This window comes from Barbatula barbatula (genome assembly GCF_947034865.1).
Source record: "Barbatula barbatula genome assembly, chromosome: 10".
NCBI lineage: Eukaryota > Metazoa > Chordata > Actinopteri > Cypriniformes > Nemacheilidae > Barbatula > Barbatula barbatula.
Window position 1 is genome coordinate 18,738,477 of NC_136773.1, and position 11,871 is coordinate 18,750,347.

Sequence of the window (11,871 nt, forward strand, 5' to 3'; positions counted from 1 at the left end):
TGGTTTCATATGCTCCACAACTTCTTTTAAATACTTTAGAAATAGACTGGACCAAAGCTGTTCAAATATTTTTTGTAATGGTCGTTGTAAAATATAACTTTTAAACACACTTTTTCTGGTTAGTGTAACTTTTGGTCTTTTCAGTAAATGCAATATTAAATGTTTATTAGAATAGTCTACTAACCAATATGTCAAACACAAGCCATAGTAGATTAGTCCTTGCTATTGATTTATGCGTAATTATTTGTATCTATTGGAGCTATGATTTGCACATTTCTATGTTTTCATAAAGTTATACAAGTTGAATAATGACAATGTATGTTCAAGTAGTGCATATTCCTTATTTTAGACAAAAAATGGGAAATTATATCACCTGCCAGCTTCCCAAAGACACATATCACGTGAATTGTGTAACTTTGTTTGCTTTTACATTCCAACATTATGAATCCTGTGTCAGCTGATTTTTAAGCTGACTCATACAGTCATTCTTTAAAAACAACTAAACAAAACAACACCTTTCCTATTCATATTATCAATGTATGATATATTTAATTAGTTTTTCTTGATTTCAATGAATAAAATTGGCAAATAATACATGGCCACATTATAGTGTACCACAGGGTAGCCTAACTTTTATTAACGTTTATGGCATTTACAGTAAATAGATATGAATCCAGGGGCTCCAGAGACAGTTTTATAGTCATTACGTTGATTTTAATTTGTTATAGTTGCCTTGTGTTACATGGAAATCACCGTTATTTATTAGATACCAGATTATGCAAACCATCTGTTTACATCTTGTAGGTGTAGTTGCTCCTATTGTAAGCAAGTGTTTCTGGGTGGTTAGCCACCAAAGTAACACAGTTAGGGGTGTTCTGAAAGATGTGTGCCACATTCATACTTTGACCTGTACTAAAGTGAGATTTGTTCTGTCAACCATCTGTACACAAGTTCTCTTGTATCCTGTGAATATAATGATAGTGGACTGTAAAAACATCACATACATTTCCATGAGTACAAATGAAAGAGGGGTAATGACATTTCGTTCACATGAGCTTATGTTTATTTGGGAACTGAGCTGCGTAATTTCAAACAGAAAATGTGTAAAGCGTTAAGGAAATGTGCTGCAGTCGCTCAGTTTATCCTTGAACAATCCATAGATTTCTTCTACAACATGAACATTAAACATACAGGATATTCACAAACTATATACATCCACATGCCACTTAGGCAAATGACAGCTGAGGCAAAGACACTAAAGGGCCTATGAAATGTGTTACAATATAAACAAATATATGCATTCATGAACCCGGGCATAGAAATTAACACATTCAGTAAAACGTGAGTTGAAAGTCTCCAATGTATACACGTAAGCACCTCCTCATCTTAGATCTATCTGGTCCAAAGGTCTGTTTATCTTTTTATTAATTTCAGTCATGTAAAAATGCTGCACAACATTTGCACAATACACAGCATGACCCATGTTGCTTTCCACAGTTCATGGACAGTGACAATGTTTCGAAAGGCAATGCATGACCGATCATATATCACTTTAAGCTTTTTACCTCAAACTTTTCAACCAAAGACATGACAGTAACAACTGTCACTGAGAGAGCCCATAGAGGTGAGCTTTGAAAATCATGATGTTACACATACATAGATAGACATAGTCCAACACTTGCATTGAGAAGTTTCTTTAAGAAAACACATCATGAATTCAAAGGGCATTGGCTTAAATATGAAGATTGAGGATTGTGTTATAGGAAATTGCGAAGGCAAGAAAAAGTGCACTTTACCTCTGGATTAAGTTACTACTTGTATCAGAATATATACAGTACAAACTTTTTTATCTACCAAAAGAACACAGATTACATTCAATATCAAAGTTCCATAAGGTGCTAGTATACCTTTACATTTAAGCTAGAGGTGCAAGCAATGTGATGCTCTGTGTCACAGGATAGGAACACATTTCTAATTCTCTGTGTTGGTAAAACATTATCCTGATATCACAAGTATTGACGTTTAAAAAAATGAGCTCTGCTTGTCCAATTTAGAGATTTTATTTCCTTCTGTTAATAATTGTTTGTATGCATTGTTCAGGAGAGAGAGGCAGGGGCTGCTGTAACATTACATCAGAGGATTGTTGCTCACAAGATTTGGCCAATCAGTAATGTTCAAAAAGTTTTGTCACCACCCCTACCAGAGGAGCACGAGTGCTGGCCCATACACTATGGTACATTGAGGTATTTAAGTCTTCTAACTGCTTCAAGCACTGAACATTAAACGATAGAATTCGACTGATCCCGTCAAGGACAGAATGCAGTCTTTCTAGCAAATAGAAAGGTATTTAACAAATACTGTATAGCAGTCACACCAGCCTGCTTGAGGTCAGTATTAAACGTTACATCCAAGAGTCCAGTATGTGAATTCCAAATCTTTTAGAAGAACTCTCGCTGGATAAGCGGTGTTCTGTAGCTTAAAGAAGATTAATATCATATGTATTCCACTAAACTATAACTATAAGTTTCTTCATAAAAAACACAACAACAAAAATATAGTGTATATGTAAAAGTCTTAGATTTTACACATTTTAGTCAACACCATTGGATGGCAAGACAAGGTCATAATGGTTGCTGTCGATCAGTTTGGAGTTTCATTTAAATATCTCAGTGCTAAAGGCACTGTCTGTTACAACGTCCCCCACTCTCCCCTTAGAAACCACAAATCAATGTTGTTGTGAAACTTTGTTTTAACTGCTTTGAGTCATAATAATAATAATAATAATGAAAAAATATACAAAAATAATACCAAATAAATGAACAGCATTTGTTTGGAAATCCATAGACACACTATAGTTAATACTCAATAATGACAATAAAATTAAGGAACGGATAAATATACGCGATTTTACAAGCAAATTAGTGAAAGACCAAAAGATCAGCTTATGTACCATCATTTTCGTTATTTTGGGGCTGATGACCAGCATCATTATTTGATCCATGCTCCCTAGTCACAGGAGAGGCAAGCTCGGCCTGGTTTGACAGATCACCATCAGGAGAAAGCGACTCCCTGTCTTTTGAGGGTCCTGCATCAAATTCAGAGCTTTTATCGGTTGTCACCACGGGGAAAGCGATGGCAGCGGCGGCCGCAGCTGACGCATGCGCGGGGATTCCTGGGTAAAGCCAGGGGAACGGGGTGGTTAGCGCCGCCGGATACACCAACTTCTCCAAATGACTTTTATCAAACAAAGGCATGTACGATGCTGCTGCGGACGGGTTAATGAAGTAAAACGGCATGCAAAACGGAGTTTGTTGTCCACCGACACCTGCCATTCCCATTAACGAGTTCACGAACGCCACGTCCGGCCGGGTAGCGGCAGAATCTGCGCAGGGCGCGCCGTTCGCAGACCAGTTCATTTTGGGCTTCTTGGTGACGCGCTCGTCTCCAAACTCCTGCTTGATCTTTACTCCTTTCGCCACGTCGCATCCTTTCTCGCATTTGCCGTCACCTTTCTCCGCCTCTCCTCCGTATCCACTGTCGGTGTCCGTGTCGTTCTCGTTAAACTCGATGTTCTGAGTCCTCTGGATGACGGGGACGCAGTTGGCTTGAGCATCTCTCTGCGCGTCCCGCTCTTGCGCGTCGTCGCCGGGCAGCAGGCGTGCGCCGGGCTGAAACTGCGCGGAAACTTTGTGCAAGTGACCGATGAGACGCGTGCACCTCTGCTCGCGAGCGGTCCAGTTCTCCACCTTGTTCATATACTGCAGGACTTCTTTGGCACACGTTTGAAAGCCTGAATGGAAAGCGTCTAAATCCGCCTGGAGAGACGTCTTCAACGAACGCTCCCCTGTCGTAGAGTAGTAAATATATACATTATGAAACTGACAGATGTAGTTTAGATAGATTATCGAGATATATATATATCGATAAATTAAACTATAGTTGTATTTGATGTGGCATTGATGTTTTCCTGACTGTATGTGTGTATGCTGCAGATTATGTAATTTACCATTCTGTAAAGCGATGATCTTCTGGTGCTGTTGCTCTGTGACAGCTGTCAAAGCGTTTAAATGCTTTAGCGTCAATTCAAGAACAACCGCTTTTTCCAAGTGACCAAGGGTCTGTAAGACAGAACAAGCACTTATTCAATCTTACGTTCTTTACCTGTGGTTGACATTAAATCACAAAACCAAGTTTCACAAAACCAAAGGTGTAGCTGACTTTACCGTAAGTTTGAGATGTTCTGGTAATAAATCTTTCAGCTGCCCAATACATTCATTTATTCTGTCCCTCCTCTTTTTCTCGATCAGTCTGTGCGGTAACTTGTAAGCGTCCTGCACATTCGGAGTAACAATTGCATTGCATTCGTTATTTAAACACTCGAATCATTGAAAACGCGTTATCTCATCTTGACTGGCATCACGTTTTTATCAGGAGTCCACAGTTTGCTTACCTTTCCCTCTTCTCTCTTCATTCCTCTTTTCGATTTGCACATGTACAGAGACGAATATTCAACCCTATAAACACAAAGGCCCAATTCATAAGCAAATGGATCCATTTAGACATGACCTCGCATATATAAAACGTGTTAAAACCAAAACAATCTAATACAAATATTACCCCAAGAAATCCGCGTGATCCAGGAACTGTCTGCCCTGCATTCTGGGTATTCTTTCTTCCATAACTTTTGGCCACTTTTCAGTGCACTTCTTCTACACTCAGGGTTTGTTAATCCAGTATCGGAGGAGCAGCGTTGCGTTGTGTCCAGTATCGCGCAGCGCCTCTGACTGATGATGTGCGTGCGCGCTCGCCTGAGCTGCCACTTTCCCTCGCGCACTCACTCTGCGCGTGGCAGCTACGGCGCACGCGCCCTTCCTATAGGAACCGCGAGTTGACTCACGTGTCAACTGCACCAGCTCGAGTCTGGGAATTAAACGGCACTTGAAAGTTGTCAGATCATTGCTGAATAGATTCCGCTGGAGAAAACTATAAACCCCAGCATATCACTTCAAAGCCAAAGATATTTGCTCTTGGTCTCAAAAACCTTGTTTCTATACATAAATATAACATTATGATCAAAATTGGTCATAATTGTCTATATGTGATGTATTTTTTTATGAAGGAATCCCAAAGGAATAATTTGACAGGTTTAGCTCATTTCACAGTGTTGTCCTCTAAGCAGGGTCATTGCTTACAATAATAAGATGCTCGAGATGGGCTCCACCCAGACCCATTAGTGAGTAAATAATAATTTAACCAAAAGCTTCAAAGGTTATATTTTAAACTTTCTGTGCAATGCAAGTTATGCAGCAAAAACTTAAACGTCACTATTTACGGGCATCCGTTTTTGCATCTTCACTTTTGCTAAATGCATTTAAATGATTTCATTAGCAATACATATGTTGCATGCCGTGAATGATTCTGCATAATTCACACAAAGTAAAATGACCACGCAGTGTGCCCGCACTCTTATAATTTTCATAAGCTATTAACCGTCTCACATGCCCGCAGGTCATAACCTAATTAAAATCATGCGACTGACTCCATATCCGTCATGAGTGGATCATACAGTGTGTGTAGCAAGAACTGTGCAGGATTCAGGCATTCACCCACATGTTTGCTGATGACAAAGTCTTTTTGCCTGTAAGATTCACTGTAACATCTTAATTTCAGGGAGATTAGTCGCTGTCGTGTGTTAGAGTCCCCCCTTACTGCTTTCGGTCCCCTACCCACCCTCCTCTCTGCCTTCTCTCCTCTGCTCGGTTCTGCTCTATATGTGGCTCTCACGCTGCATGTGGAATCTGCTCCAAATGTTTTCCATATTAGTTCAGAGCCCTTTCTGATTCCGAAAAGCAGCGGCCGAGCAGAGCTCCAGTGAGGAGGGAGGGGAAGGGGAGGGCAGAGAGAGGCAGACAGTGTGTGCAGGAACATTCAGGCTGAAGAAAGCTAGAGACACACAAGGCAAGAAAGAAAAGAACGGACAAACAAACAGAGAAGAGAACAATTTGCCTCAGAGGAAGATTAGGAATCTCGATCTGAAAGAGGAGGAATTATGGGGATGGGAGCAAGTCCGCTGGGGTCTTCGGGTGGGGGGAACGCACCCCCTGGCAATGAGAAGAAGAAGAAGGGAAAAGCAGGAACAGGAGGCCCAGTGACGGAGGAAGCCCAGATTTGTTGTGGTTGCCGCTTTCCTTTGCTGGTGGCTCTGTTACAGCTCCTGCTGGGTATCGCGATAGCAGGCGTGGCATTCCTCATGCTTGCCATTAGCTCCTCTCTGCTAGCCAGGGAGACGCCCCACTGGGCTGGAATCATTGTAAGCAACCCTCCTCTTCATCATCCTTATCCTCAGCTCCCAGCATGCCTTGTTTGCTTTTTAGGGGCCATGCATGAGGCCATCTCACCTGTCCACCTTCCATTGGCCAAACTGCCAAGTTCATAAGTTCATGTGTTTGAGTTCAAAAGAAGATTCATTTTAAGTGAAACTAATAACCTCATAGATATTAAAAGTATTGAGAGTTCATGAGAATCACCAGTGAATGTGTATAAGAACAATGAATCGACTCTCAGGATTGCCAATCTCATTCTTTTGACATGCAAAATAACAAAAAAACCTTTTTTAATATACTATAAACAGGCAAGATGTATTCACTGAAAACAATTTAACATTTTGAGAAGGTTCTTGAGTACAATGAACTAGAAAGTTTTATTTTGTTTACTCTTAAGAGAAGAAGGTCAGTTGAAACTGCAACTTTGGAAAGTTTTCAAGGCTTCTTCAAAGCAAGCGTCTATGACATGCATGTCCGGTCACATAAAAAATATGACAAGATAACAGAGAGCTACAACATGCAGGACACCTGGCATATATTAGCTTTGGGATTACAAATACCTTAATTTGAAACAATTTCTATACTCTCAAAAGTTTAATATAACTAATAAATGTTTAAAAGTTTAAAAGTAAATGTTTCTGAAAATGAACGTTGTACTTTTTAAGAGATACCTTTCTTTCATAAATATATTTGTATCATGTTGCTACTCATCTTATCTAACATACGTTTTTTAATCATCATGCCGAATCATGTTTTGTTTAATCTGGCTAGGGTCAGCCCAGCCTCTGTTGGAGCCCTGGGCAATATTTTAGATTGCGCCCCCTATAAAAAATTAATTAATGCCAATATCTGAAAATGAACTTTTTTAAAAGCAAAATTCTTATTTATTTTAATACAGTATAACATGAATTGTGATTAATAGGAAGTAAATAAATAACCACTAAATATATTTTTAATAAAACAATTTCTAAAGACCTACTCATTGTTTGAAAATAATGCTGAAAATTCAATAAAACAGATTGTTTTCACAATAATACTGTATTTAAATATTAGACCTCATAAAACGAATACTTCATTATTATTATTATTTAGATAAAGGCTAATAACATTTTGTTATTAGCCTCTGCGCAAATGATGTAGGGACACAAATAAAAGTTTATTGTATTATTTTGTATTTTCTTAAATAAATGGCATAGGCCCCTCACAGTGCCATTAAACACACTTAGCTGTTTATTTGAGTCCAGCATGCAGGCACACTAACAACAAGGCCACAGGCACTGACATGAGTGGTAGGAGCATCTCTTGAAGTCATGGAGTGGAGTTTACCTGCACAGATCACACTAGCTACTTTCCGTTACACATGCACAATGAACGTATTAAGATTTAATTATAATCGCGAAGAAGCTGCGCCGCAACCGCCTATGTTGCCTATGCCGCGGGCCGGCCCTGCATCCAGCTAATGTAAGAATATTATGAAGCAATGTGCTTATGAAAGAGCTTTATTGTACACAGACACATACACAACATTTGTGTGATAATGTTGATCGGATAGCGTGTCTTTGCACTGTAGCATCTCAAGTTCAGGGCTCACGAGACCAGCACCTCTGTTCCTGAAGAGAAAGCTAAGGTCACCAAGACGTCTGTTCAGCTAGCTCGCCTCAGAACCTGGGAAAAACAATCAAATTAGACACCACACGTTAGTCACAAGACTCCAATCACGCTGAGGGAGAGAGAGAGAGAGAGAGAGAGAGAGAGAGAAGAGAAAAGAGAGAATGAAAGGGTGATATAAAAAGCGTGAGAGATAAAGATATCTTGAAGGGTTGAACTGTTCAATTTGCAAATACAATCAGATGACAGCTCGATGCTGAGTTGCACAATGCTGATTACAATAAGGGTCACGGCTGGTTCATTAGAGCCCAGGCGGATGCAGGGAACTGTGGCGTCCTGCTTTACAGCAAATAAGATTAGAGCAATCCTGTGGACTGGTATGTGTCCATAACTTGCTAACAATGGCAACTTTTTCAAGAAAAGATTGTGAGATCCACGTGATGGACGTGCATTGCATGGCATCCTCGTGCCACCTCATAAAACTGGTCACACGTATGATTTGTTTAAATACGGCGCTAAATATGGGGTCTGAATGACAAGAGGACTATTAAAAAATCTTTTTTTTTTGCAGTTGTGCCTGGTGGCTTTGCTGGGTTTCGTCCTCTTCTGCATTACCAGAGTGCCTGATGAAAGAGCAACGGTACAGTTTGTCACAAAGGTGAAAATGAATGCAATTGCACCTCATTGCTGGGATTTGTATGTGTATTTCAAAGTGCACGAGTTTGTTATATAACACATTAATAAGTAACATATGTTTATGTGATTTAATGCTTTATAGAAGACATAAGCTTAAACATTGCGGTTGTCCTTCTGAACCCTTGTACCTCCATATTTGATGACTTTTAGTCTTTTTGTGCCATAAATTGAATAGAAATTAGATATAGAAATGCAAACATAAAATGTAAGATCAAGTAGGAGGGGAGGAGCTCTGGGAAAAATCCTATAGTGAAAAAATGTGGTTTGAGGAACATTTTTAAAAAGATAAAAATGTTGCTCTGACAGATATGAAATAATTCTTGATATCATCATTATATTTCCATTTGGCACGCCTTCAGTGCCTTGATGGCCCATTAAAACCTCTACACCAACATCATTTCTGGGTTATGAAGATTAAACTTTTAGCTCTTATATGAACAGATTCCCACTTTTAATTTCCGTTACCCTAACCATTTCAGGTCACACCAGTGTGTAGTGTCCATCCCATTATCATAATCGTCAAAAATGATTGTAGATTCTCTCTTCATTCCTTCCAGCTCCTGTACTTCCTCTTCTGTACGATAGGGCTTGTCATCTCTGTGTTGGTCATTGCCTTCCAGTGCCACCACTATGCCCTGACAAACAGCTTCTTGTGCAAGGAAATGGGCGAGGACTGCACATGCACCCTGGACCCTGAGGATCCTATTGCTCGAACCTTTACCTACAGCGGCGTAGCAGACTGCAGCGCCATCGTAAGCACACTCCCGATGTACAACCTTCTGCAGATCGTGCTGAACCTGGCTCAGGCCATTGTCTGCCTGGTGGGGGCTTTCATGCTATGGAAACATCGGTATCAGGTGTTTTTTGCTGGCCTGCAGACGGGATCTCCCTCTGCCCAGCAGTGGCAGAAAGTTTAGAGCTGAGATATCACTCCCGTGAAGCAAAAATTGTGGAGCGTAGGAGCGTTCGTGCCTTTAGGAAGAAACTGTTTTCAACAGAAGCGGAAGTTTTGAGTCATATGTGACATTCAATCTAAGCAGCTGAACGATATTTGTATAAGGACAATTAAAATATTTTGGAAATGTTTATGTGATTTTTAGAGATATTATACTTTTGTATATTGGCTTTTTGGACATTTTTAAGGTTTTATTGTCAAGGTTAAGCGTCTTTAATTTGCCACTGCCATCGAGAGTATTATTATCTGAAGGAAAGCGAGACCTGTCACGACTTAAAGAATCTATTCTTCTCACTCATCTAGTGATGCCATGCATACAATTTCATTTATTTGCAGTTTTACATGTTTAAATGAACATTCTCAATAATACGTAAACATGTAAGATCAAAGAAGTACAGTGAGCGTCAAGCCTCTTTTGAAATGGAGTGCTAAAGTTTGAAAATTGCTCGAGGTTTTGCTTGTATATCCTGCAGAGATGCAGATATTGAATGAATGACAAGATCTTCATCTTTGCCCGACTCCTTTTATTCAATGTTTCAGTTCCAGTGCTCTCATTGGTCCATTGCTCAATGTTCATAATTCTTCTGCAAAAGTTTAACAAGTAATACATTTTCTTATGATCAGTTTTATTAATAGATTAATAGAATAGAATATAATGAGCTTTATTGCCAGGTATGTTCACACGCACGAGGAATTTGTTTTCGTGACAGAAGTCAAAATATTTTATTAAATAAAGAAAATATATAGTATATATTTAGATTTGTAGTGAGAATATACAAATAAAAACAAATATCAACTTGAACAGTTTATAAAATGTAAAGTATTAGATGCAGTCTCGCTTTAAGAAAGAACTGCCTGGAACCGTAGAGACAAGACAGGCGGTGTAAACAGCGGTCAGAAATGAAAGGTGTGTCCAGTGACACGGCTGGCCTGAAGTCACAGTTCACACAGCCAGTGAAGGTTTGGGGGGACTGGAAGGGGTACTGAGACAAAAAGCTGATGATTTCCAAGAAAAAACTCTTCCTATTGTTTTGATTTGAAGTCATTGTTATTTTTAAGAGTGGAAACATTCAAGTAATTTAAAACTTGACAATCAAACCAAAAATGCATGAATCTCTGTCTATACCATACTTTAAAACTAAGCCCTGTCACCTTAAAAATACATTTAGCTTGGTGTTTTAACAAGATGTTCTGGCACGGGCAAAACACCCTTAAATGTAAGATTTGTATGACTCATCTCTCCTTTGAGCTTCTTTCTAATAAAAGACATTTACATAACGCTTTTCCTCATCATCCATTTGTGTTTTGTTTTAAAAAGTGACTAATTGAATTTCATTATGTATTTCTCCTATGCTGAACAACCTTGTGAAATGTCTTCTCCCAAACACAAATCCCACTTACAAACATAATAATCATATAATTCTTCTTGTGCAATAAATAAGTAAATAAAAATCTCACCAGTGTTTGATAAAAAAACAGCTATACTATGTCAGTGATGTTCTAAATGTCTACATAAGACCACACAGATCAGATTCGCGGCCCCTCTCTCTCTACAGCAGCTCCAGTGAGTCGCTCCACAAGCTATTAGATTAAGCATGAATGCTGAGTCAAATGAAAAATCCCCTCACATTTGGTGCTTTTGGAAAGGGTGCAGCATGGGGGATTCTGTTGCCACTCAGAGACGCGCTCATGTGACAGATCTCATCTGCTCTCCGTCCAACCAGCATGACAACAACACACACAATCACATGAAGACCCATCACATGCGGAAAGGAGGAAGGGATGAGGTATATTTAGATTAATGAGTGTTTGTGCTGGATGCTGTTCTCCGGATCCGTCTCTCTCGGCCTGCGTTACTGAGCAGCACGATAATAGTCCAGCGAGAGCGTTTGAAAGTTTATTGAAAGTGTATGAACTCATATTTTAATCAAATGAATTACATTATTAGCTGTGGGTTACATACATGGATGACTCATTAGCAGCTGTTTCCACGGCCTACAGGTCGTACGCCATATTGGAACAAGGTCAAAGTCAAATCCGGTCTGTGAACATTCGAGACGAGAGGAAGTTTACAGTGCACGTCAAAGAATGTGCGCTGTTGTGCAGATACAAACATATTCTCGAACACAATTCAAAAAGTCAAAGGTTTCAGTTAAACACTTCAGTTAACTTCATAAAAACTTACCTGTTACAGATTATCCAGTCATATGACATGTCTGGAACGGTCAAATGTGGCATCTACATATACATGTCTATATATATTATATATATATATATCCACCAATTTGT

At 39.4% G+C, this 11,871-nt stretch overlaps 2 protein-coding genes across 2 annotated transcripts; one reads left to right on the forward strand and one right to left on the reverse strand.

The window, feature by feature from the left end:
- Positions 1 to 608: 608 nt before the first annotated feature.
- bhlhe41 (basic helix-loop-helix family, member e41) lies at positions 609 to 4,847 on the reverse strand. The gene is made up of 5 exons (XM_079466547.1): positions 4,618 to 4,847; positions 4,451 to 4,514; positions 4,224 to 4,331; positions 4,007 to 4,118; positions 609 to 3,844 (listed from the first exon to the last, which is right to left on the reverse strand). Exons 1-5 carry the CDS (start codon positions 4,677 to 4,679, stop codon positions 2,943 to 2,945), a joined length of 1,248 nt encoding a protein of 415 aa, XP_079322673.1. The 5' UTR covers positions 4,680 to 4,847; the 3' UTR covers positions 609 to 2,942.
- Positions 4,848 to 5,784: 937 nt separating this feature from the next.
- Positions 5,785 to 11,038, forward strand: sspn (sarcospan (Kras oncogene-associated gene)). The gene is made up of 3 exons (XM_079465236.1): positions 5,785 to 6,310; positions 8,503 to 8,589; positions 9,185 to 11,038. The coding sequence occupies exons 1-3, from the start codon at positions 6,050 to 6,052 to the stop codon at positions 9,542 to 9,544; spliced, it is 708 nt and encodes a 235-aa protein (XP_079321362.1). The 5' UTR covers positions 5,785 to 6,049; the 3' UTR covers positions 9,545 to 11,038.
- Positions 11,039 to 11,871: the final 833 nt, after the last annotated feature.